The sequence below is a fragment of the Asparagus officinalis genome, chromosome 5, assembly GCF_001876935.1.
Source record: "Asparagus officinalis chromosome 5, Aspof.V1, whole genome shotgun sequence".
Taxonomy (NCBI): Eukaryota; Viridiplantae; Streptophyta; class Magnoliopsida; order Asparagales; family Asparagaceae; genus Asparagus; species Asparagus officinalis.
The window spans coordinates 108,658,328-108,686,056 of record NC_033798.1 but is presented as its reverse complement, the minus strand read 5'-3'; the positions used below and the strand labels follow the sequence as shown (position 1 = coordinate 108,686,056).

The following is a 27,729-nucleotide window of genomic DNA, read 5'->3' as shown; positions in this document are numbered from 1 at the left end:
TAAATTGTTAAGCTAAACATGGTTCACATAGGATTAGGATAAGATATGATTATGATTAGGATATATTAAGATATAAATAAAATATTCAAAATAGTGAAGGGTAATATTGACCATTGAAAATTAGAAATTGATTATAGATAATGTAGTTCAAACTATAAAGGGGTATATTTGTCTAAAAAAGATTTTCTGAACTCGTGCTTTTAAAGGGAGTATGATATGTGACCTGACGACTTTACTTGTGACATATCGACTTTACTTGTGATGTGCATGTTATATTCAATTTGCAGTCTTCCTAATATAAGCTCACAGTCATCGGATCATATCGAGGAACCTTATGAGAGGATCCCAATCGAGGAATCAGAGAGGATCCCAAATGACAATCCTCAAGGAGAGCATGTGTGGATGATGAACGACATAGCAAGTGACTCGTCTCATGTGTGACATTTACTCGTCTCATGTGGAATGACTCTATTAGATGTGACTTATATCCATTATATATGATATTTTGCTGTTGCTTGTGACATTTGTTGTTTATATGTGACATATGACTGTAATTTGTGATAGTAAATTTTTGTTTGATACACAGATATCGTCATATCACTTCTAATATTGCTGAATCTTACAACAATTGGATTCGTGTGGCGAGAACACTTCCTATTTGCGATATGATGTCACGCTGAAGCATATAACTGATCCACGTGCATTGAACCTATCCAAGATTAATGTTTCCTGGCAGAATTCAAACTCTTTTGTGACTGTTGTCTGTTATATGTTACTTTTGATATTTTGTTGTGATATTTACTACTTAAAAGCAGAATATATCACCCAGAATGTCACTATGTCACATGAAACCATCATATGTGACATAAGTAAGTATCACAAGTATTAATAAACTGGTAAGTATAAGATATTTAGAGAAACTTACGAGCCTTTTTGCGTTCGACAAGAAACTGCTTCAAAAATTTAGATTTTTAATGAATCAAAAACAAGAAACATTGACACTTCATCCAAGATCATAAAGTTAAAAAATCTATAGCTAAAAAAGCACAGTAATCAATCCAAATCTAGGCCAACGATCTACTACGACGTTCATCTAATATGCTAAAACTAATAAAATCACTAAAAATACAGAAACAAAGAAAGATCACAAAACAAGAATGCTAGATCCAAAGAATCAGATCACTCACCTAGTGGGGAGATTGTCGACGTAGCTAATGAGCATCTTGAGCGTCGCTCACTTCTCCTCGAGCTCCTTCAAGATCACCGCCGCCCTCACCCACCGCCCTGAGCTCTTCAACCGATGCCTCACGATCAGCATCGCCACCGCATGGCCCAACTTATTTTGGTTCCTCCAAGAAATATTTCCTAAAATTAATCAAGATTAGCAAAAAAAAACCCAAATCCTGAAACCCAACAAGAATTCCTTGCAAAACGAACAAACCCATGAAAACCAAGAGCAACCTAGATCTGAAAACACACGTAAAGACACAAATTCATCTACTACCTAAAGTGGCGACAAATTCTCCTTCACGAACTAATCCAGAGTCATGTTGCCATTTGCCTTAAACTTTTGGCAAACCTTGCTATCAACCAAATAGCTCTTAATCTTCCACCAATTCTTGGAGCTCTCGACCCTCTTCTGCAACCAGTTGGAGTAGTCCCCGAGCCTATACTCCTTGTAGCCCCTCCCGGAGACAACCTCGTCAGCTCTCTTGTTGGTGACGACGAAGGTGAAGACGGTGAAGCAGAAGAGGAGGAGGATGAGGAGGAACATGACGAGGAGGTAGATCCAGAGGAGGAGTGAGTTGCGGCAGCAGGCACCAACGAGACGCGTTGGTCGCAGAGGGAGACGACGAGGAGGAAAACGCCGATGGCGATGATGGGGTCTGCAGGAGGAGGAGGAAGGGGGGAGGGGAGGGGAGGGGAGGAGGCGGACGGAGCTGAGGAGGGGGTCGGGGAGGAGGGGGATGCGGATGAGGAGGGAGGAGGGGAGGGGAGGAAATGGATTCAGTTTTAATTGGGAAGAAGGATAATTTGGGAAGTGGTTTTTTGGGCAGTGGGTTTGGGGGTTGGTTGCACATATTTTTCAATTTTAGGCTTGGGAGTTATGGTTCTTGCGCTGGGGGTGAGGATGCTTGACCCAACTATTTTTGGTTCATCCAAGCAATTTTCCCTTAAATTAAATATATTAAAAACCTTAGAAAGACACAGGTTTAAAATACAATACTTAAAAAGACAAGGTAGACACTAGTTTATTTGTAATTTGTAAGTAAGTCAGGGTTACAGCATAACAAATGTTTTAGACCGTTTTCCAATTCTTCAGATCTCAGGTCCCTTCACCTAAAGCTCGCTCATGTGTACACACATCCTTCCACGGCTCCACTACAACGTAAAAAAGGAAATACTTTCAAAATCTGTACCCAGATCCAGCCACGTGGCATCATCAGAGAACTCGACCGTTGGAAAACGCAGTCTCTAATTTCTGCAGATATCATAAATCCCCCTTTTTTCTCTCACTCTGCCCAGATTTCAATCGTCAATCAAAGAAACTTTCTTTTTTTCTCTGTCCAATGGCGATTGCGACTGAGAGCCAGCGAGAAGAGAAGGTACAGAGAAATTTCTAGGGTTTCTGATTTCAATTTGGCATTTGAGCTCTTATAGTGTCTCTTCTTCTGTTTGCCCCTTTTCGTTGTGTTTGCTGACTTCGGGAGAATCTAGGGTTTTTCTTGATCGATTATGCCTGGGCAAAAACTTCGTTTTTTGATGACGGATCTTTCCATTTTGATAATTTAAGGATCTGTTTTTTTTATTTTTTGAGTTCATATTCCTTTTCTTGCGGTTATTCTTTGTGGGAAGTTTTCTACATTGTTAAAGTTTGAATCTTTTTTAGGAATACAAGGTTTTGGGGGAGATTAGATTAATATTTTTTTTTTTTTGCTTCGATTGCCAATGACAGAGAGTAAAAGTAAGTTAATTTGCTGTATTCGAAGCTCATACACAGTTATCTTGAAGAAAACCCAGTTGGAAAGGCTATTTTAGTTTTAAGTATTAAAGAAAATAGTAATTGTACGTCAAGACGCTACCTTTGCTAACGGGTCGTCTAGTACTTCTTAAATCAGATGTAATTATTTAGAACTTAAGTTTTGCTGTAAAAGGGTACAAAGTTTTAGGAAAGATACATTGTTGGAAAGCTTGGTAAAGGGGGTAATTTGGTGCTTCTGGTCCTCCTAAGGTTTGTTGAATGTAAATATGAAAATTTGCGAATAATCTACTTGATCGAGAAATATATGCTTGTTTTCTAATGTTATGTGTATTTTATAGGCCTCATCGAACGTTCCGGCTGGTGATAAGCGTTGGATTCTGAACGATTTTGACATTGGGAGGCCTCTTGGAAGAGGGAAGTTTGGCCATGTGTATTTGGCGAGGGAAAAGAAGGTACTTATCCTTGTTAATTGTGAGATTATGCATTAAAGTTAATATTTCGCGTTCATTTCTGACAGTCAGTGTCCATCTTGATACTCGTAGTAGTATAACTGAATTCACATCTTTACCAACTCTCATTGCGTTATGTGACAGAAAGATCAACTGACTTTTGAGCAGTTGTTTACATCACACAAATCGGTCATTAGACTTGATTTCCCCACCTATCTTATTTGGATAACTGATTCTTGAAAAGTTAACTTAACTTCATACTTCCCGTAAGGAGAATCATTGAAAATTCTCTTCAACAGCCAAACTTACATGAGGTTGACATTTTGGAACAGAGTAACCATATAGTGGCATTGAAAGTTCTCTTCAAGAGCCAGCTAAAACAGTCTCAAGTTGAGCACCAGTTGCGCCGTGAAGTAGAAATACAGAGTCACCTTCGACACCCAAATATACTGCGACTATACGGCTACTTCTATGATCAGGTTGAATTTTCCTACATGCCTTTTATCATTGTTTTATCTGTCATAGAAGAGTTCAGTAGCCTTATCATCCTTTACTATTTCTACTGCAGACCCGGGTATATCTTATTTTAGAATATGCAGCAAAAGGGGAACTTTACAAAGAATTGCAGAAGTGCAAATATTTTAGTGAAAGACGAGCTGCCACTGTGAGTGATATGCTCTTTTTAATTCCTTTGTTCGTGTTTTTTTACCTCTCACTGCCTTAAACCCTTGATGTATCCTAGTTCATCCAAATTTCCATTGCTCCATCTATTCTTCTATTTACCTAATGGATGAACCTTGTACATGTTTTGGATAGTTTTGGGATCTGTTTTGGATAGTTTTGGGATCTATCTTTCATATTGATGCTAAATAATTACTGTATGGAGTGTTGTAATAAATATAATATTTATTTCGTTGATGTTGTGTTCAGTATATTATGTCACTAGCACGGGCTCTTATCTACCTGCATGGAAAGCATGTTATTCATAGAGATATTAAACCAGAAAATCTTCTGATCGGAGTTCAGGTATGTATGCTTTCTTCTCATCTGAAATCCAGTTCCATACATGATAACGGACTCACAGATTGTTGTTATTCTATAAATAGGGTGAGTTGAAAATTGCAGATTTTGGGTGGTCAGTGCACACATTTAATCGTAGACGAACAATGTGTGGCACACTGGATTACCTTCCACCTGAAATGGGTACTGAATCTCCACATTTTCTCAATGTCTTCTGGTCTGATTTGCTTATAAGATTCATACCCTTATGATTCTGACTTGTTTCCACTCGTTGTGTTTGTTTTAGTCGAGAGTGTTGAACATGATGCAACTGTGGATATTTGGAGCTTAGGTGTCCTGTGCTATGAGTTCCTTTATGGCATGCCACCATTTGAGGCAAAGGAACACTCTGATACATACAGAAGGTAGGAAGAAATATTTAACTCTATTCTTCTTTGGTGTCTGTTTAAAATAGCTTAGCATGTTTCTATATTTCCTCAGTAGATTTGAGGTACTTTCATGCATCAATGTGGACCAGTAGTAAATGCTATAGTGTTAGTCGGCCAACAAACAATCTCCAAACCTTCATGAAGGCTCATCCAGAAAAAAACATATGAAATACTCCATGCAAAAAAGAAAGAAAGAAAGAAAGAAAATTCTACACGCGCCATAGACATTGAGGGGAAGAAAACACGCTGGCTTCCTACCTAATTTCTGATTTTATGTCATCTTCTTGTTAAACGTCAAGCTTGGTTGTCTATCAATCTCTTAAAGTTGTTCTATGCATGCAGGATAATCAAAGTAGATCTCAAGTTCCCCCCAAAACCAATTGTGTCTGCTGCTGCAAAAGATCTCATTAGCCAGGTGCATACCCATTTTTTCGTGTTTAAACTGGATCACAACGAAATTAGAAACAGAACTAAATTTAACTTTTGTTTTCTTGTTCAGATGCTAGTTAGAGAAACCTCACAGCGTCTTCCCCTCCACAAGGTGCTTGAGCATCCATGGATAGTTCAAAATGCTGATCCCTCGGGCATCTACAGAGGCTGATCTCGAATCTGATGTTGTCAGCCGATAATTGTGACCTGTTTGTTGTTTATTGCCTGTGTATTTAGGGCTTAAGCCAACACTTACTAAGTTGAAGATTCATTCACTGAGCAAAGGATATAGTTGTGTATCGGTATCTCCAGCGTTGATATCGGAGTAAAATGAATTCTTTGTACTCCTAGAAAGACCATTTCATACATGTCTGTTGTTAGAAATAAAAGAGCAAATGGGGATGCATGAGGCTCTTTTACTGTAAGTGTTTGTTGTTTCGGTAGCATTTACTTGTCCTGTGGCAGCAGAGATGCAAATGAATCAAATTCGTTATTCTTCTAAGATGGCTGATTGTTCATTACTAAACATTGGATTTCGTCGATAGGGATCACTACAGCTTGATTAATTTTAAGAACTTTGCCTCTCTAGAATTGATTTGCTAGCCAATTTTCTCTGTCTCCCAGACGAAACTTTCTTTGTAGCATCAGATTATTTATCAGTGCAGTAGACAAGAGCTATTGCAAAGCTGAAAGCAAAGAAGCCAGGTAATTACCTGGCTGTTTCTTTATAATAAAAAAATTAATTACCTAGAAGTTTCTTCATGATTTAAAAAATTGAGAAAAGATGGTCGATATAACGAAATCTGCAATCATTGATAAGATCAGATGGCAAACTGAAGTAGCAGAAAATATGTTGATTTTAAGTCTACTACGAATTTGATGAATCAGAAACATTCCCATTTGCAAACAAGCCCACGCCAAAATACAGCAGAAAACATGTTGACAAAACTACTACAGAATTAGAAATGATCTTACTAGTTGATTACAGTCCTCATATATACATGAAACGGGTTATGATACACCATACCCCTTATTTTGATATCTCTAGTGCTTGATGGAGTGGAGAAATACATACAGTACCCAATCTTATATATTGATACCACAAAAAAATCCAGAAACTGAAATTTTCAGAAGGAAGAAAACCCACATAGGCATGACACATAAGTATCTACTGTATCTTAATAGATATAATTTTGGATGAGCAGTAAAGATACCCAGTTTCAACACTTCTGCGTTGTGCCATTATTTTCAGTGTCGCAATTTTCAGCATTACTGTCATACTCCGGCATCACATGATGACCATCAAGCGTGAACTTTCCACTTGATGATCTCCATTTTTGTAGATTTTCTGCTCTCTTTGCTTCCTCGATATCTTTGGCACTTAGGAAACTTGGCTGATTAGTTGAAGAAAGCAGCCTCGCCCACATTCTGTCAGTAATCACCACCTTGTTCCTTGTCTCTGTTACCCTCTGCAAAGCATACAAAGAAAAGTCAGTCGATTCAAGCCGCAGGGTTGGCTGTTTTGACACTTGTGCAGAATTTCCTATTTGTCTAGTAGATAATCTTTACTAGATAGAGATAGAATTTTACTTAGAAGTTTTAAATTTAAATATATAAAAGAGTAACTCCGTATAGTAAGATGCCTACAGGAAGCCAGAACTTGTACTATCGGTTATAGGTTGGAGAGTCATTTTCTGTCCTTTTCGAGAAAGAATTAAAGATTGTTGACTTTAGCTAATTAAAGTTCAACTTTGTTTGACACAGTAGTCAAATATATATCTTGTGCACGTGCATAACAAAGTTCTGCCAAACGGAATCAGAAAATTCATGAAAAAAAAATTCCTGTAAGGTTTATGAGAAGCAAGATTCCACCTACATGACTTCAACCCAGAATCTCAAGGTCATAGCGAAGCAAGCAAGATGCATTTATGTACACCTTACGACAAAATGGATACCATTTGATAATTTATAAAACAAGAAGAGAGTGATACATACATAAAATGGTATGTAGGTATGTCTGCCATTGACAAGACCAACAGTGAAGCCAGTATATCCCGCCATTGCTCCATGAATGGCACTATGAGCCAGCAGAGTGCAGTAAACATTGTCAGATGCAATACTTGGGATTGCACGAATCATGTAAGTCGGATCTGCAAATTGAATCCATAGAGGTCAGCAACTTAGATCAGTCACTTAGAAGTATGCACTGAGCAATTATAGAGATATACCAATATATTTCAGAGTTATCTGCATCCTTCCACTGTTAGTGAAGTGATCCTGTGAAGGGGAAAAAACATTGTTACTCTTAAGATGCTCAGATTCTACTGGAAAAGGTCATTTACATATTTGGTACATAATTTGGTCTCTATTCTCCAGTGAAAAATGCAATGTTTTGTGTACCTTTATTTTCTGAGATAACCATAAGCCGACATCAAGCAGCAGCTTATTTCCAGAGGCATCCTGGTGGTCCATCGACCGCAGGCTTTCAGCAATAAGCTCTTGCCCTGCACCCTCAGCGACAACAAGAACCATGTGCCCATTTTCTTTAAGTCTCTTTTCTATATATTCATACAGTCCACCTTTTCCTTCCAGATAAAAGGGGGATTCTGGTATCAAGCAGCAGTCCTAAGGGAGTAAGAAAAGAAGGAAAACAGAATATTATCATTAGCTTTTATCTTAGAAAATGGTAATATTTAATGGATATAGAAAGCTCAATGTTGTGGGTAGTGGTTGCGAAGGTTAATCATGCTTACCACGTCTCTGCTTGCAAGAGTAGCATACATAGCAATGAATCCTGTGCAAATGATAAGAAGAGGTCAGCAGTAAATCTTGTTACATCAGGTCTGAGATAGACGTAAACATTGTGAGTTAACATAAATTTGGTTGTATTATCAAGGCATAGCCATATGAATCTTACTCCAGCTAATTTTGCAAGCTTGCTATGGGCCTGTGGCTCATTGTTAGTAGTCAATTTACAACCAGTGTTGAAAATAACAATAATGCAAAATGCAACGGTCAACTCTGATAGCCTAAAACCAAAAACTATGTAGCGCATAATGTAGTATGTGTAGAAAATGTTGGATTCATTGTTGGCAACATAACAATCATAAACCACATATAGAAAATGTGTTGAATAACATGATCAACAAATAAATTGAGAAAGATTGCATCTGATTTGAGTTTCTAGAGAAGCAGTGAATTGTGATTGAACATCGTTCAGACTCATAATTTATAATTGGATCTTGATCCTCTCACATGCATAATTGGCTAAGCATCTGAAACACCTATTGAGAAACAAATGAGTTTTCAGCAAATTTAATGAAGATCTCTGACAACCTAGGTAAAGGAACATAAACGCAACAGCAATTAATCAATTGATTAACTCTTCCTCGTAAAGAACCAAAAATAAAAACAATTATTTAACAAACTGCAGCTAAATCACAAAACTTACCACTATAGCGACCCATTAGCTTCACAACACCAATGCCATTCTCAACACTTGAAGCTTCCACATGGGCTGCATTGATCGCCCGCTGGGCCTCCCCAACAGCAGTATCAAAACCAAAGGATTTGTCTATGACCTGATTCAACAGAAGTAATCATATTAGAAAATTTAATGAGAGAAAAAAAATCAAAGGATGCCCACAACAGATATCAAAAGTCAAGACATTAAACATTGGGACCAAAACTAGAGCGGAGAATTACAGCAATGTCGTTATCGATTGTCTTAGGAATTCCAGCAACAGCAACTTTGAGACCACGCCGTTGAATTTCCTGCAAGAAGAGATGTTCCAAAATAATTGACATGCATACTTACTCCTTCAAAGGATTTCTACGAAGGAACTTAATACTGATCCAGGAAAAGAACCAAAAGAAGTCACTCTCTCTTTGTACTTCCACATCTGATATATATAGTACCTCAAAAATCAAAGAAGCCCCCTTTTGAGTTCCATCTCCTCCAATTATATAAACCTGGAAGTGAATTTACCTAAAAATTAACAAAAATAAGAAGTGCAATTTTAATCCTAAGAAAAAGAATGAAATATATACCTGATGAATCCCCCGATCTTGAATGCTATCAACTATCTTCATGGTATCATGACCTCCACGTGATGTACCAAGGACGGTACCACCTCTTTTATGGATATCATCAACACTTTTTGGCGTCAAGTCAACAGTATTACGAGCATAGAAACCTTTGTATCCATCCTACAATAAAACGTCCAAATTAGTCAATGCCCTTGTGTGACAAAGGCATGAAAGGACCATCCAGCTACACCAAGATTAAGATTGGTAAGTATCCTCATAACTTCGATGAGCCCTACGGCCAAAAAAACGAGCACATACCAAAAGCATTATAACATGAGAACAAAAGACTAATAAAAATTAAATTGTAATCATATAGCGCCCGAATTTGGTAGCAAGGCCTCACCACTATACCAAAAACTTTGTCGACACCATACATGTGGTTTAGGCCGCATACTATTTCCCTAATCACCGTATTGAGCCCAGGGCATAGGCCTCCACATGTTACAATGCATGCTTGCACATCATCAGGTTGAAAATACACCTGAACCACATAGGAAAACGCAAGTCAATTTATTCCTAGGCTGCTACATCTCAAAATCAACAAATTTGAAAGGAGATTGGCGGTGATAGTACCTTCTGACGGGGCCCAGCACGTCTAAAATGGGTTCCTCTTGGACTATTCTTTTGGATGACAATCTACAGACATAACTCACTATTTAATGACAATGCATAACCATCTCTGTAATTCTAGCGAGATCACAAGTAAATAAACTGATGTGAAAATCGAGAGGACTCACCTTTTGTGGAACAGTATCATCGTTATGTACAAAATACTGCCTGGAAAAAAAAAAGATTTGTATTTTGTTACTCATAGTGGTTCTAAAAGAATTTTTAATGATGAATATCCTACGAAAGGATATTTGTGAATTATCTGGTTAAGATAGGTAGACATACTTAACAACTGCATACGATGGATTGTTTTGCAAAGGATTTGGATACGTCTGTCACAGAAGAGAAATTTTAATGTTAAAAATAGTATTCAGTAGATTAGTTAACAGGTAAAGAGCAAAAATCTCAATACCAATCAAATGAGAAAATTGCAGGTTGAGATAATATTTGGTTAAGCCCCCAAATCACATAAATCATACTGACTATTGAATTTCCCAAAAAAGTTTTGTTGTTCTTTATTGTTTTATTTACCTTCACGAGATCAAAAGAATTTCCCACAACAAATAATTACACAGGAGAATCAAAGAATTTGCTAAAGCATACTCCACTTATTGCTCCCAAAAAAATGAAATTATGCAAACAAACAACATAAAAAACCTAAGAGAATTTGAATAAACAAATAAAGAGACTAATAATTAAAATTGAAAAACTTAAGACAAATAAACATATATAAAAGGTTAAAGATCAAATCTTTTTCAGAAATTAAGCCAAAAAAGAACTCACTTCAAGATTGGGGAGGTAATCACTCAAGTGAGGGACGTCCTCAAGAACGTAGCCAAAGTCCCCTTCAACAATTTTCAAGTTCGATCTCCCATCAGCTGCCATCTTCTCCTCGAATCGAAGCGTTCGAATTCGATCCGACGAAATCTCCACCGGCGATCGAGCACTAGCAGAGGATAACTGAGACAGTATACCGCTCGAGGTCGAGTTCGAGTTCGAGTTCGAGCTCAAATCCAAAGACTTAGGTTTTGATTCCATTACAGAGAGAGCAAAGAGAGGAGATTAATTTGATCGGATGAATTCTTGAAGTCACCATCGATCGAATTTATAGGAGAAAATTGGAAAGTTCCAGTTTGAAGGTTGAAACTCCGTGGTTGTCCTTTTTTTCTTTTCCTTTTAGTTTAATGGTTTGTTTGATGGCGACAATTAAAATGTGAATAGTGGAGAAGAAAGAGGAGAAAATGAGCTCGGGTTTTTTCCCGGGGGTTTTTTAGACAACTTTAACGGAAACCCCCTTGGTATTTGATAAAACTCCGAGGCTGCCACTGTGGATGACATGCCCTGGGGCAACTGCTGATGAAACCATGGTCCAACGAGTCAACGGAGGAGGGGTAATTTGGTCAAAGTAGGAGACTGTCGGGCGAAGAAGCGGTTTAAGGCGGCCGGGCACAGGAATCAGCACAAAGTTTTTCCAGACTTTCTAGAATAATTTAACTACGAATCTTATTAGGTGTTGTTCGTAAAAGTTTTGCTTAAATAAAGGGCGAGAGATAGAGTACTAATAAAGTTTGGGTTTTGTTAGTAAGTGCCTTGTTAAGAGTTACTAATCAAGTTCTCAAGTAGTTCAGTAGTGGTTGATGTCAGAAGTTAGGTTGTGGGATTTCGAAGAGCTTAGGATCACTTAATTTCATTTGATGGCTGATTGCTGAGCAGAAGAGAGAGTCATGCACACATGCAATGTGTTAGAGGACTAGAGTTGGGTTCTCCAATGGTTCCTCTCGCAATCAAGTTAATTATGATCTGAATGAGAGAAATTACGGGAGGGCTGCAACGTTGGTGCGTTCTGATGAGTCATTATGATTTCGTTGGTGGAGCAATGATGACTTGACCGTGGATTTAACGTGATAGTAACCGGTTGACATCATAGGGCACAAGAAAGAACACTTTTTATCTCGGTCTTTCAAGAGAGGTCGAGTGAAGATGCATTTTGATTTGACCTGCTGAGTGAGGATGCCTCGAATTTCTGAGACGGTTTGAGTGAGGATTGTTGGATTTAATCTAATAAATCTATTTGTGGGCACATATGATTAATCAATGTGTATTGCTATCTTTCAGGATAACCCACTAAAGTGATCAATTAAGTTGGGTTAATTTGGTATTTAAATAAGTCATGGGGTTATATGTGCAGACACCAGGTTGTAATTGTAATTTATTGAGGGGCTAAATTACAAAAGTACAACATCTATAAATAAGGGGTTATGGTCCCTAACCTAGGGTTACATTCTCTAATTCTCTTCACCCCCATCTAAGAGAGAAATTCGGTTTTAGAGGAAACCCTAAGGTTAGAAGATCCAAAACCCAAAATCAAGATCAAGCAATGGATTCAGGTATAAGCTTCCGCTCTTTTGATTATTGTTAATCTCTTTGAATTAATCATGGCTATATGGTTTTAGATCTTAAGTTTTATGATGTAGATCTAACAAGTGGTATCAGAGCCACCTTGATTAATTCTTAGGGATTTAAGTTTTATTGGGTTTTTGATCTTAAATCTCTGGTTAAAGATTCAATTTTTGGGTTCGGATGAACAGTAATTTTCGGATGAACAGTAAAGTTTTTTTGTTCGGATGAACGGTAAAATTTTTTCCGGGTGAACAGTAGCTGAAAAATCGCCGGTGAACAGTAACTTTTTGGATTTTTCTTTGATTTTTTCCTTCAATTTTTTCCATTCTGGATCTGTTTTGAAAATAAAAATCAAAAATTTTTTGGGTTTGGCGGCGGCGGTTTCAGTTTGAAACCCTAAGGGTTCATGGCGAAAATTAAGGAGGTGGTTACCTCAAACGAACCTCGCGTTCGTTCAATTTTAACCGAGCTTCGCGCTCAACGAACCTCGCGTTCGTTCTAAGGTGAACCTCGCGTTCAACTCAGGTGAGCGTCAAGCTCAATTTTAACGAACCTCGCGTTCGTTCTAAGACGAACCTCGCGTTCGTACTTCAGACGAACCCCGCGTTCGAACTTCAGACGAACCTCGCGTTCGTACTTCAGACGAACCTCGCGTTCGTACTTCAGACGAACCTCGCGTTCGTACTTCAGTCGAGCCTCGCGTTCGAGCTTCAGACGAACCTCGCGTTCGAACTTCAGACGAACCTCGCGTTCGTACTTCAGACGAACCTCGCGTTCGTACTTCAGTCGAACCTCGCGTTCATTTTTAAACGAACCTCGCGTTCGTTCCCAAGTTGAACCTCGCGTTCTTTTATCAAACGAACCTCGCGTTCGTTCATTTTCAGACGAACCTCGCGTTCGTGCTTAAGTGAGTCTCGTACTCAATACAGTTGAACCTCGCGTTCGAAGTTAAGGGAACTTCGTGTTCATTATGGTTAAGCCTCGGCTTTTCATGGGTCCACTTTGGTATACTTAATTTATTCAATTAAGTTATGGGCCCTAATTAAGCTGTGAGACCCCAATTAAGTTTTTGGAAATTCAGTTGATTTAAATTTTTTAATTTAAATCTAATTCGGTTTTTAATCAATTATTTAATTCAAATATTATGACACTAAGGTATTAAGGTTGTCTCTCACTCCAATTGATTAATTGAAACAAGAAGTTGCCAAAGTAACCTCTCTTGTGTAGATTGTTCATGAGGAATGTGAGATGTTTGTGTGTATGCTTTCGTGTAAATATTTAATCGGCCCAAAGGAAGGTTAATATTTATTTAGACTGTATACACATCTGCGATGATAAGCGTGTGACAATTATAAGGTTTACATGTGAATAATGAATCGATCCAAAGATAGTTTCATTATTTGACATGAGTTATTGTCAATGTTTGATCATTGCAACAAGGTATCACTTACAAGTTAATATTACTGTCCAAAGACTTGATATTAATGTTGTGCCGGTATCTTGGATGGGGATTGTCATTATTTGAATTTTATTGATTATGGTTATTGATGTGAGCATTCTTTTGTTTTATTTCAGCTAATGCATCTGCTGCAACAATTTCTGCTAACATCAACTCAATTCCCATGCTAAATGGGACAAACTTCAAGGTTTGGAAAGAGAACATATTAATTGTTCTTGGCTGCATGGATCTTGACTATGCATTAAGAACTGAACAACCCCAACCTCTCAATGCGGATAGCACTCCTGATGCAAAGAAGGAGCATGAGAAGTGGGAGCGTTCAAATCGCATGAGTCTTATGATCATTAAGCGCGGCGTTCCGGAAGCCTTCAGGGGCATAGAATCCGAAGGGATTACTAAGGCTAAAGATTTCCTTGCCGAAATTGAGAAGCGTTTTGCGAAAAACGATAAGGTAGAAACAAGCACGCTTTTAGCTCGCTTGATTTCAATGAAGTATAAGGGCAAAGGAAATATCAGGGAGTACATTATGGAAATGTCTCATATTGCTTCAAAGCTTAAGGCACTTAAACTCGATCTTTGTGACGAGTTATTAGTGCATCTGGTTTTGTTGTCTCTTCCTGCACAGTTTAACCAATTTAAGGTCAGTTATAACTGTCAAAAGGAGAAATGGACTCTAAATGAGCTCATTTCATACTGTGTGCAAGAAGAAGACAGGTTGAAGCAAGATAAGACAGAAAGTGCTCATTTGGCCTATGCCTCTAAGGATAAGGGCAAGAAAAGGAAGAATGATAAGGAAGCTGCTAAGGGTCCAGTTGAGAAGAAACAACATAAGGATAATCAGGGTTGTTTCTTCTGTAAGAAGCCTGGACATGTAAAGAAGGACTGTACAAAATATCACGCCTGGCGTGATAATAAGGGTACGTTCCTTGCTTTGGTCTGTTCTGAGGTTAATTTAGCTTCAGTACCTAGAAACACTTGGTGGTTAGACTCTGGTGCTACTACTCACATAAGTGTTTCTATGCAGGGTTGCCTGAGCTACCGAAAGCCAAGTGATGTTGAAAGACACATCTTTGTGGGCGACGGACAATCGGTAGATGTGGAAGCAATTGGGCACTTTAGGTTGTTGTTAGGAACTGGTTATTATTTGGATTTAAAAGATACTTTTGTAGTACCGTCTTTTAGACGGAATTTGGTTTCTGTTTCTGTATTGGACAAATCAGGTTATTCTTGTTCATTTGGAAACAGTCAATTCAGTTTATCTTTTAATTCAAATGTTGTGGGAACCGGTTACTTGAGTATTTATGACAACCTATATTTGCTTGATACAATTGCTTCTTACAATGAATCCTTGCATGTGGAATCACGTGGTACTAAGCGTAAATTAAATAAGGAAAATTCGGCGACATTATGGCATAAGCGCTTAGGTCATATCTCAAAAGGTAGAGTTGAGCGTCTTGTGTCTGATGGCATTTTGGATTCCCTTGATTTTTCGGACTTCGACGTATGTGTTGAATGTATCAAGGGAAAACAGACCAAAGTGAAGAGATTAGGTGCCAACAGATCTTCGGATGTCTTAGAATTGATACATACGGATATTTGTGGGCCATTCCCTACGGAATCCTGGAATGGTCAACAATATTTTATATCATTCATAGACGATTACTCACGTTATGGGCACCTATATCTTATTCATGAAAAATCTGAGTCTCTGGACATGTTCAAAGCCTATAAAGCTGAAGTTGAGAATCAACTCAACAGAAGAATTAAAACCGTCAGATCTGATCGTGGTGGTGAGTACTACGGTAGATATGATGGTTCAGGTGAACAACGTCCAGGACCATTTGCTAGATACCTAGAGGAATGCGGTATCGTCCCACAGTACACTATGCCGGGTTCACCTAGCATGAATGGTGTAGCTGAAAGACGAAACAGGACTCTTAAGGATATGGTAAGAAGTATGATTGCTCATTCTTCTTTACCAGAGTCACTCTGGGGAGAAGCACTTAAGACAGCAGCTTACATTCTGAATAGAGTACCAAGTAAAGCAGTTGCTAAAACACCTTATGAGCTTTGGACTGGTCGAAAGCCCAGTTTAAAGCATTTACATATTTGGGGATGTCCAGCTGAGGCAAGGCCTTATAGGCCAAATGAAAAGAAATTGGACTCCAAAACAGTTAGCAGCTACTTTATTGGGTACCCTGATCGCTCTAGGGGCTATAAGTTTTATGATCCCACTATAAGGAATATTTTTGAGACGGGAACAGCAACATTCTTTGAGGATGTTGAGTTTGGGGGGAGAAATAAGGTTAGAGACATTAGTTTTGAGGAGGAATTGGCTTCAGATCCAATCCATACAGTTACTTTTGACAATATTCAGGTTCCTATACCTGTTGTTGCTCAAGAAGTAAATCCGGAACCTCAAGATGATAATGTTGAACAACTCCCTGTTCCAGAAGAACAAACTCAACAACCTCAAGAACCAGTGCCATTAAGGAGATCCACGAGAGAAAGGAGAAATGCTATTCCGGATGATTATATTGTATTTCTCCAAGAACATGAGGAAAGTAGTGGAATGTTAGAAGATGATCCAATCAACTTCTCTCAGGCCATGAAAAGTTCTAACTCTCAACAGTGGATTGATGCCATGAATGAAGAGTATAAGTCTATGCAAGACAATAAGGTTTGGGAACTTGTCCCATTGCCAGAAGGTGCAAAACCAATTGGTTGTAAATGGATTTTTAAAACCAAGCGGGATGCAAACGGTAATGTGGAGAGGTATAAGGCGCGTCTTGTGGCTAAAGGCTATACTCAAAAGGAAGGCATTGATTATACAGAGACTTTCTCTCCGGTTTCATCGAAAGACTCTTTCAGAATAATCATGGCACTTGTTGCTCATTATGATCTTGAGTTACATCAGATGGATGTTAAGACTGCATTTCTCAATGGAGACATTGATGAGATGATTTATATGGTGCAACCAGAAAACTTTGTGTCAGGAGACCCAAAGAATATGGTTTGCAAATTAAGGAAATCCATCTATGGACTCAAGCAAGCTCCTCGTCAATGGTATCATAAGTTTCAACAAATAGTTATCTCGTTCGGTTTTGAGATGAACATTGTTGATGACTGTGTATATCACAAGTTCAGTGGGAGTAAGTATATTTTTCTGGTTCTGTATGTGGATGACATCTTGCTTGCCACTAATGATATAGGCATGTTGCACGAAACCAAGAGATTTCTATCAAAGAATTTTGAGATGAAAGATCTTGGGGACGCCTCTTTTATATTAGGGATCCAGATACATCGAGATCGCTCTCGGGGTATTCTTGGATTATCACAAAAGAGCTATATCGATAAGGTACTTAAAAGGTTTGGCATGCAAGATTGCAGACCAGGTGACACCCCTGTTGCTAAAGGAGACAAGTTTAGTCTCAATCAGTGCCCTAAAGGTAACCTTGAAATTCAGGAAATGCAGAAGATTCCTTATGCTTCGGCTGTAGGAAGTCTAATGTATGCTCAGGTATGTACGCGTCCGGATATTGCGTACATTGTTGGGATGTTAGGCAGATACTTAAGCAACCCTGGTATGGATCATTGGATAGCAGTCAAAAGGGTTATGAGGTATCTTCAGAAAACAAAAGATTACATGCTCACATACAGAAAATCAGAGAAATTAGAGGTCATTGGGTATTCGGACTCTGATTTTGCTGGATGCCAAGATAGCAGGAAGTCTACATCAGGCTACATTTATATGTTAGCAGGAGGAGCTATATCATGGAAAAGTGTCAAACAAACACTAGTAGCTTCCTCCACTATGGCAGCAGAATTTGTAGCTTGCTATGAGGCATCCAATCAGGGAATATGGCTGCGAAATTTTGTCACGGGACTGCGCATTTTGGAAAATGTTGAAAGACCACTAAGGTTATATTGTGACAATAAATCTGCAGTAATGTATTCCAATAACAACAGGAGCTCAACTAAGTTAAAACATATTGACATTAAGTTTCTGGTTGTGAAAGAAAGGGTACAGAGTGGACAGATATCCATAGAGCACATTGGGACAAACTCCATGTTAGCTGATCCTCTTACTAAAGGATTGCCACCTAAGGTCTTTCATGAGCATACTGCTCATATGAGTGTGGTATTATTTGAGGATATTATGTTTTAGTGGGAGTTTGTATTTGTGGTGCTTTATGTTTGTTTGTATTGTCTGATCAGAATAAAGTTTTCAGTTAAGACACTCTGTTACATTATGTTTGGTTTTGACCTCACTAAGGAGGACCAGTTGAAAATAGACATGTACTGATCACATTGCATGTAATTTTCATGCTGCACATCCATGATTGATCTATGTCATTTGATTGTATTGATATATGTGACCATTGATGGGTCGAGTCACGATAAATGTGACGAAGGCCGCTTTCATCCTATATTGAAATAGTCAATGGACGAGATTGTTCGGAAATACCATTTCGGTGATAGCAATTTTTTAGCTCATAAGGTTATACACAATTTAAGGAATCATATGATGCCCAAGTGGGAGATTGTTGGATTTAATCTATTTAAGGAATCATATGATGCCCAAGTGGGAGATTGTTGGATTTAATCTAATAAATCTATTTGTGGGCACATATGATTAATCAATGTGTATTGCTATCTTTCAGGATAACCCACTAAAGTGATTAATTAAGTTGGGTTAATTTGGTATTTAAATAAGTCATGGGGTTATATGTGCAGATACCAGGTTGTAATTGTAATTTATTGAGGGGCTAAATTACAAAAGTACAACATCTATAAATAAGGGGTTATGGTCCCTAACCTAGGGTTACATTCTCTAATTCTCTTCACCCCCATCTAAGAGAGAAATTCGGTTTTAGAGGAAACCCTAAGGTTAGAAGATCCAAAACCCAAAATCAAGATCAAGCAATGGATTCAGGTATAAGCTTCCGCTCTTTTGATTATTGTTAATCTCTTTGAATTAATCATGGCTATATGGTTTTAGATCTTAAGTTTTATGATGTAGATCTAACAAGGATGCCTTTTGAGTCGGCCTTCTTGGTGAGGATGCTTGTTGAGTCAGCCTTCATAAGAACCGAGTCGGGTCTATGTCCACTTAATCGAGACAAGTGGTGCTTTCCCGAGTGAGATTTACACTTAGTGGTTTCCATGATATAACAGTAATGCTAGTAATTTTGTGATTCATAAAAAAATTGTTTTTTAGAAAAGATAATTTTTTGAGAAATTTTATATATTTTAAAACATTCAACAAATAATATACATTAAAATATTTTTTGTAAATTTATGGAGAGTTTTTTATGAAATTTTTTATATTTATTTGTAAAAAAATATTATGTTCCTAAAAAGCAACTTCAAAAAAACATTGGAAAAGAATTACATTTCACAAAAAAATATTTCAAAAAATTAATATTATTTTTCTAAAAAATAATATTAATTCTTTGAAACATAATATTTTTCAAAAACTATTATTTTTTGCAAAATAATATATAGTTTCTCAAGAACATATAAATTCCCAGGAAAATATAACTTTTCTTTAAAAAAATAGTTTTCAAATAAATAGCTTACGCATTTTATTCATGAGTTTTCAAATGCCAAAACTACTAAAGTAATTGAAGCTTAATTAATGACCCTTGCTAACAAAACCCATAAAGTTTATAATTTGTAAAACATAAAAGTTAAAAAAATTAAGAGAAAACAGTTAAATTGATATTAAGTCTGAACATGAATGTTTTGGGTGTTTGGGGAGAAATTGGGCCCAATCTAGAGTCGATGGGCCTTAAACAGAAATTAGGAATCAATTTTAACCAAAAAGCTATAGCTATCAGGTATTGACCTAAACTCCTATTTAAATTCATCACTATTTCTTATCTTATCCGATGTGTGACTATACTCACATGTTAATCACCTCAATAACTCTCCCTTAATTTGTGAGTATAGTTCAATTCAACTATAATTCAATCTTCCACGGAATTCACTAAGTTTTGGACCACTTTACTTGTAGGCTAACCAATTCACAAACTTTTGTCATGTTGGCTAACTAGACTATATCACTCCTACGGGTATCCGTGGATTCTCCCGAAGATTATCTTTTTTTTAATTACTTGGACCATGACCTTAGTTCTGATACCATTGTGAGGGGGAAATCGTGTCCAATCTATAGTTATCAGGTATTGACCCAAACTCCTATTTAAACTCATCACTCTTTCTTATCTTATCTGATATGGGACTATACTCACATATTAATCACCTCAACATTGAGGACTAATTTCTTTATACGAATTAAAGATGACCCTTTTTAAATTTTTTTAGAAAATTTTTACTCTTTCTAAACTGCAAAAGAATACTAAATCTGAAATTATATAAATTCTATTTTGTTATTTAATTTTATTTGTTCAGTTTTTTATTCCGAAAGTTTTGCCAGATGGATATCAATATTAAAAGGTTAACATATATACAATATTTCTCTACAAAAAATAAGATTACAGATTTTGTTGATCAGAAAATAAGTAAACAAAAAGGATTATTTACAAAGTATTCCTTGTATCACATGAACTATATTTTTTTTAATATTATCTAGTTTTCTTATATCCATTTTTTATCTGCATACATATCAGCATGTATATCTATATCCATATTTGATTTTAGCAGATATAGATATGAATTCTGCTTACGGAGATATATCCGTAATTGTATCTGTATCCATGATAAGTAAGCGGGTGTAGATATAATAAGTATCATATCCGACCTACTTAAAAGCAATAATTCAATTAAAATAAGAAACTAGCACTGATATGCATATTAAAAGAATAATCAAATTGAATTTTTGATTCAATGAACGCGACCTGAATCCAAGCGCTTGGGGCCATGGTAGTTCTCCCGTGAGTCACTAAGTCCAAATCAGCGGATGAAGTGGGCCCGCAGCACCCTGATTTGAACTTAGTTTATGGAATAAATGGATACAATTGTCATGGCCCGTAAAGTTCAGAGCCGAGGTAGCCCAGGTTTGTTCATGCCTTCCCAGCGATTATTATTTTGGATGACTCCGTAACGAGTCTTGCTTGGCGAGCTCAGCCAAGTCCCACAATTATATTTTTATAATTAAATGGGCGATCGTCAACAATTTATTTGAATTGAAATCTTTTTCATCTTCTTTTTTATTTTTCTAAAACTTAATAGTAGTGAATTAATAGTCCGGGGTTACAAAAGAATCACCCTTATAGGAGTGAGGCACTATAAACGAAATAACAGAAGTTCCCAAATTAACCCTCCAACAATCATATCCCGCATTCTATAGTAGAATCTGAATCTCTACTAATAAAAATAGAGAAATTTCGTAGCAACAATATATACTGGTTTAATAAATCAACACTAGTGGCCGTCAAAATAAGCTGCCGCCGTTCGCTTAAGATATTATGAGACAACAACAAAAGATCCCAAACGATAATAAAAGTAGGAACTACGAGACTTTCTCAGTTTGTTCTGAGCTTTAAATCCATTTGGACAATGCAGGTAGTGGTTCAAGCTCTTTTATTTGCAAATTGTCGTATTGGATCCAAAACGTTGGATAATATATGAATAAATAATATCGTGAAGTGTTAAGATATTAATTAATATGGACGCCGACTTCATAATGAGAGTAGAACAAAGAAAGTAGGGAATAATTAAGGTGACAAGTGCTAAAAAAAAAAAAATCTAAACTAATTTCAGATTTATTAGCCACTACTCCACTAACAAAATAACAACTAAAGACTAAGTCAACTTTGAATCATTCTTCAACACTCCCCCTTGATTCAAAGTTTCTTGTCAATCCTTTTGAATCTTCATAGAGCACTTCTCTCCATAATCTTGTAAAGCACTTCTCTTCACTTTGTGATGCACTTCTCATTGTTGAAGAATGATTCAAAGTTGACTTTGTCTTTAGTTGTTATTTTGTTAGTGGAGTAGTGGCTAATAAATCTGAAATTAGTTTAGATTTTATGGTGATTAAGTTGTTTTGTAAGCCTATATAAAGGCACTTTTAGTTGATGAATAATATAGAAAAATTATCTCCTCATCTACTCTCTAATTCCCAACATGGTATCAGAGCTCCAAGTTTCTTGGGTTTGTGAGGATTTTAAAAAAATATAGAGTGATGTCCTCTTCAAAAACGAGGAGAGGGGGGATAAAAACCCTAGCCCTAAAATCAATGGCGGAGGCGATGATGAAGAGCAAGGCAGCGGCTTTAACCGTCGCCGAGAGATGCAGAAGCATTTTGGGTGCAAATTCCCAAGCTCACCTCAACACCATCAAAGTCGACTCCTAAGGCAGCAAGAGTGAGATTCACACTTCGAAGGTGCACTATATTTTCAAGAGGGGAAAGCCTTACCTCTGGGTTCATGAAGGAGACTTGCATAATACCAACATAATCATTGATGAGCGAGGTTCTCTTTCTGTCAGCAATGTCGTTCCAGGTCCACTTACGGGTTTGCTCAAATCTATAAGAAAGCTGCCAGCTTGTGCTGTTTTAGCGGGTGACGTTATACCTCTTAAAAAATAAATTTTATTCTAGAAATCATGGTGAGATGTGCGCCATGGAGAGATTGAGAGAAGTGCTCATTTAAGAAATGTTGGTGATTATGTGCGTCAACAAGTTTGAGATGAGAAGTGCATCACAAAGTGAAGAGAAGTGCTTTACAAGATTATGGAGAGAAGTGCTCTATGAAGATTCAAAAGGAATGACAAGAAACTTTGAATCAAGGGGGAGTGTTGAAGAATGATTCAAAGTTGACTTTGTCTTTAGTTGTTATTTTGTTAGTGGAGTAGTGGCTAATAAATCTGAAATTAGTTTAGATTTTATGATGATTAAGTTGTTTTGTAAGCCTATATAAAGACACTTTTAGTTGATGAATAATATAGAAAAATTATCTCCTCATCTACTCTCTAATTCCCAACACTTTGGGATGTTTGGTTTGGGGCGTGTAGAATATAGTAACTTTGTTGCTTTCAAATGGTAAAGACAGAAGGGCTAAAAGAAGGTTAACTTGGTTAATCTATCAGTTTATACAGTTTAAGCCTACTTTAGTCAATTTTTTAGAAGAAAAATGATAGGGGCACACCCCAACCACATCCCAAACCACACCTCCTCTCTCATATGCTACAGTGCACCGGGCCTCACATGGGATTTTAAATTTTAAAATCCCATGTGAGGCCCGGTGCACTGTAGCATATGAGAGAGAGGGTATGGTTTGGGATGTGGTTGGGGGTGTGCCTCTAGTGCCACCCTTTTTAGAAGGCTGGTGAAAATGGATAGATGAGGAGAGAGAAAATAATTTTTTTTTTGACGTTATCATTTCACTTTGTCATTATTTATTTCATACTGTTCATATTGTGACAATTGTCAAAACTAATATTGTTATGCAAGTCCAAGTTTTTTGGCCCATAATAAGGGTACTCAACCCTACGAGCAGTAGCGAATCTAGAAAAACGTTTTTAGAGGGGTGAACCGCACATAATTTGTTTAGTGGTTATATAAGTAAAATTCAAATGGGCTACTCAATGCAAATTGGGTGCAAAATTTTAAAACTATGTAGAGGGTGCAAATTGCAATTTTAGAAGCTTAAAATGTAAATTTAAAATTGTTAAGGTTGCAGCTGCATCCCTACGTCCAAATATAGATATGTCCCTTCCTAAGTGGCATTGAGAGAATATAATTATGGGTTGATGGGCTGAAAATATGACTCACGCAGAGATATCAACGTGGGATTTGAAGCTAGGTTGTTCTAACACCATGTCAAAAAAAACTTGACACTAAACTAAAACTCTGAAATTATGATGAGGACTAAATGTTATAGTTTTATGTTCTAACAACAACCAAATAAACATAATGAAGTGAATACCACATCAACTCTTATCTAATTTTACTTTTTAGTAATTTGAACAGCATTTACAAGTACAAAAAGTAACGAGAAAATGCCTTTCAGAAAACTATTTTCTCTTAACATTTTACACTCCCTAAAATACAAATTCAGAGATGTATATGTCAATTTTCAAAAGGGTATGCCACCTCAAACTTTGACATGAAGGAAAATGTTGCACGCAAGCATTACATGTATTTTTCCTTTCTAATAAAATAATTATAAGTACTTATGTTAATTAATAATTACAAAATATTTTTAACGTATTATGTTTAGAAAAAAAAACATCAAGATATTACGAAAATCAATATTAAAAGAAACTACGTTAACGGAATTTTTTTAATTTAACCTTTGATTTAAATGCTCAATTGAATAGGATAACAAGAAGAGCATTTCTCAAAAATAGCTAGAGAACCTCCAAAACAAACTCAAATCACACATTCTATACGGACGCTCGCATAGAGAGGGAAAGGAAGAAAAAAACCCTCTACCATCTCCAACCGTTCCGTTCTGTTATTTCGAGAGGTCCGGTCACCGCCACTATCAAATTTTCATCGGGTTCTCGTCACCGCTCTCTCCTCAAGCTCCGACGTGGGGGGGGAATTTTACCAATTAAAAATCCCATTAAACCCTTAATAAAAACAAGGGTTTAATGGGAGGAAAATCATCAAAGCTCGAATCCCCTGCGGCCACGAGCACCTCCTCGACTCCCGTTACTCTTAACGTCTACGACCTAACGCCGTTAAACAAGTACACGTATTGGTGCGGTTGGGGGATTTTTCACTCGGGAATCGAAGGTAAATAACTTGCAATTAATTTGGAAATTGATTGTGAATGCTGCAAGTTTTCTTCAATTTTTTTGTAGTTTGGTGTGATTAATGTGGTAAAGGTCACATTTTTGGATTATAGGAATCTTAATTTTGATAAATTTGCTCCATTAGGGTTAACAGTAAAAGGTGACATTTTATAATCTTATTGCTATAGCAGCGGCGATACCTTTTGGGTTGTGAATCTTGGTGAAATGTCGATAATTTCTGATGAATGTTCTGTAAAAAAATTTGTTGCTGGTGTCATAATAAAGCTTTTAGATTTTTTTTGGGCAGGTAATGGCTTTTTTATTAGAAACTGATGATTTCGAATGGCGAACAAGCTTTATGCTTCTTTGTAACTTACCATGAAAATTTTAATATTTTGCTGTTAGGAATAAGGAGGAGGTGAATGTAATGATTTTCTTGGCATCATTGATGTACTAAGATTTTCTTGCGGGAAACTACATTAACTTTGATGGATTTTGTAAAATTTACATTTTCAGGGGTACTGACTACTTAGACCTCTATGTTGAATCTTTGTGCAATCTTAATAGTTTTGATGAATGCTGCAGAATCTGCGGCCTTTACGCCATATAAATTCGCAAGTACAAATTTTATCAGAACAATTTCTTTCCATGCGGGGGTGTTCTAATGAGATTTGTATTGAAGACGGCCTTTCTTGGCATTGTAATGGTGTGATGATGGATATTATTGATGCATAATGATAATCAAGTATCAGATTTATTCATTATATCAATAAAAACCCCACATAACTATAGTTTCTCCTTCATTAATCTTGAACAGTTTATGGAATGGAGTTTGGTTTTGGAGCCCATGATTACCCAGCAAGTGGGGTGTTTGAGGTGGAACCAAAAACATGTCCAGGGTTTACCTACAGATGTTCTATACCGTTGGGTTATACGACCATGCTTCCTTTTGAATTCCGAGAGTTTATTGAGAATATGGGTTCACAGTACCATGGAGATTCTTATCATCTAATGTTGAAGAACTGCAACACCTTCACTGATCATGTGTGTTCCCAATTGACAGGAAATCAAATCCCTAGATGGGTTAATCGCATGGCTTACTTTTTCGGTAAGAACTCAAACTTTTCCTTTATTTATACTTCTTTTTTCATGGGATTTGGGATGTATGTTGGACATTTGTTCATTATTTTGCTCCCTCATGCATTTCTGTTTGTGTGAACCTTTCCGCCCTATACCGTTGGGTCATCCTTTTTTTCTTTTTCTTTTGGGCTTTGAGATTTGTAAGAAATAGAGGAGAGGTTCATCCAAATGTTCTTGAGAGGTTGAATGAGTACGAGAGAAGTTAAGGGGAGGGATGGGACCAAGCAGGATGGTAGTATTGTTAAATATGGTACCACTGAAATTATGTTTGGTGAAAATATGCAAATATATTAGTTCGTAAAGCTCATGGTTGTGTTGATTTTTCATTCTATATTAAGTGTACCACAGCATATGTGACTTGATTGTTGATATTGCTTCCTTCATTTTGTCATGTATATATAAATTTAATGCAGTAGATCCATTTAGTTGCATTGGAATTATTAAAATTCTTCGCATCTAAATCATACAAGCCGTGAAACTCCCTAATAAAGGTTTCACTACTCTTATTACTTGCTGACAGCAAACCTGTCCTTCGTCCTCGGGCTATATCTTCGCCTAGGAAAACCATAGACAAGCTAAGAGTTTCGCATATATCCCAATAGTCTAGGCATGCTTCGTTGTCTGTGAAACCTACTTTAATGGCTCCTGATTGTGCAGTTCAAAGCTTGCGCAACCAGCAAGTGATCCTCCAAAACAATCTCGGATTAAGGATGAATATGGAAGAAGGGAAAAAAACGATTGGTATTTTAATAGGTGAATTAAATTCAAATCACAAACAGGTGAGTGTAAAAGAAAACTTCAAAATTAATGCTTATGGATTGCATTGTTTTTCCCTGGAACAATAAAGAGAGGAGGAAACAAAACAAAGGTTTAAAAAAAGTGCTTAAGTTCTATGCTATTTCTCATGTGAATCTATAAATTTATATGCATCACGGAACTGGCTGAGTAATCCTAACTATTTTCAGGTATTTTATGCTGTTGCCTGCTGCCCAAAAACCTCAGCATTGACGCCGTCAGAGGAGAACTTCCCTACCATGGATTGCGGAGTTAGTTTAAAAATTCTCCCACTTCCCCTTAATTTTTTGATACTAGTGATAGGTGGGAAAAAAATAAATGAATGAGAAAAATCTTTGTTGAATCTCTGGATATTTACTCCTATTTTTTACGTGTTTGTGTAGATGCTGGGAGCAGTACTTATTCAGCCAACTCATCCGTTGTAAAAACTGAGAGTGATAGTTCAGGTAATGGTAAGAGCAATTTCTTTCCATCACCGAACTCGGAGACCACTCTTATAGATGCCGATCCTAAGTCCTGAGAGTAAGAGAATCCTAGTAGCCTCGTCTCAACGTGCACAAGTTTTGTACATTTTTTCATTTTTCCAGCTGCCTGCCCTAAAATCTCAGGGTGAAGGCCGTGTTGTCCTGTCAGTTTTCATCTCTGTAGAGAATTTGTTGTTGATGGTGTTGTCTTTTTAGTTGTGAGGGGTATATTGAAGATGATTCTCCTTTGATGTAATCCTGTTGTTTCATTATAATATCATCAGTGAAGCACTTTGACATGTTCCACCGGTTACTACAAAAAAATTTTGTTGTAAATCAATATTCTATTACCGAGCTCCAAATCTTTACCAGATTTACATCCCCACACTTATTTGCTCATCTCCTATAAATGGCAAACACTGATATCAAAGCCGGTGACTAAATAGGACAAATTTATTTCGCCTTCAGACTACTGAGGACTTTGCAAGACTACTGAGGAAGGAGGGCACGTGCATTGCACGTGCTTGCTCCCTGAAATCGTTGTACATATCGCTATTTTATTCTCAATTCTCATAAGCCATTTTGTAGAGGTCCCACTAGTTGCTGATTAATTGCTTGATTTGTAGGACTATTTTCAAAATAACTCAAGAATCCGGGCACCTAATAACAATTTTTGATGATTTGAGGCACTAACATCAAAGTAGCTTATGAATCGGGGAACAAGACCTAACAGCAATTTCCATAATTTGAAGGACTA

The 27,729-nt window shown here is 37.0% G+C and overlaps 3 protein-coding genes across 4 annotated transcripts; 2 read left to right on the top strand and 1 right to left on the bottom strand.

Annotated features, from left to right (window-relative positions):
* LOC109840618 (serine/threonine-protein kinase Aurora-1) lies at positions 2,503-5,752 on the top strand. The gene is made up of 9 exons (XM_020409337.1): positions 2,503-2,606; positions 3,322-3,435; positions 3,765-3,911; positions 4,001-4,096; positions 4,363-4,458; positions 4,539-4,635; positions 4,739-4,856; positions 5,223-5,295; positions 5,380-5,752. The coding sequence occupies exons 1-9, from the start codon at positions 2,571-2,573 to the stop codon at positions 5,479-5,481; spliced, it is 879 nt and encodes a 292-aa protein (XP_020264926.1). The 5' UTR covers positions 2,503-2,570; the 3' UTR covers positions 5,482-5,752.
* LOC109840616 (ATP-dependent 6-phosphofructokinase 6-like) lies at positions 6,233-11,234 on the bottom strand. The gene is made up of 14 exons (XM_020409336.1): positions 10,791-11,234; positions 10,293-10,339; positions 10,136-10,175; positions 9,972-10,034; positions 9,742-9,879; positions 9,360-9,518; positions 9,228-9,281; positions 9,015-9,083; positions 8,761-8,890; positions 8,063-8,103; positions 7,710-7,934; positions 7,538-7,586; positions 7,305-7,459; positions 6,233-6,778 (listed from the first exon to the last, which is right to left on the bottom strand). Exons 1-14 carry the CDS (start codon positions 11,043-11,045, stop codon positions 6,530-6,532), a joined length of 1,674 nt encoding a protein of 557 aa, XP_020264925.1. The 5' UTR covers positions 11,046-11,234; the 3' UTR covers positions 6,233-6,529.
* LOC109840615 (deSI-like protein At4g17486) lies at positions 24,299-27,276 on the top strand. 2 transcript variants are annotated; one of them, XM_020409335.1, is made up of 4 exons: positions 24,299-24,574; positions 25,637-25,681; positions 26,679-26,759; positions 26,892-27,276. In XM_020409335.1, the coding sequence occupies exons 1-4, from the start codon at positions 24,430-24,432 to the stop codon at positions 27,026-27,028; spliced, it is 408 nt and encodes a 135-aa protein (XP_020264924.1). In that variant the 5' UTR covers positions 24,299-24,429; the 3' UTR covers positions 27,029-27,276. The 2 variants fall into 2 exon arrangements, with proteins under 2 accessions (XP_020264924.1, XP_020264923.1); XM_020409334.1 differs by having other exon boundaries at positions 25,391-25,681.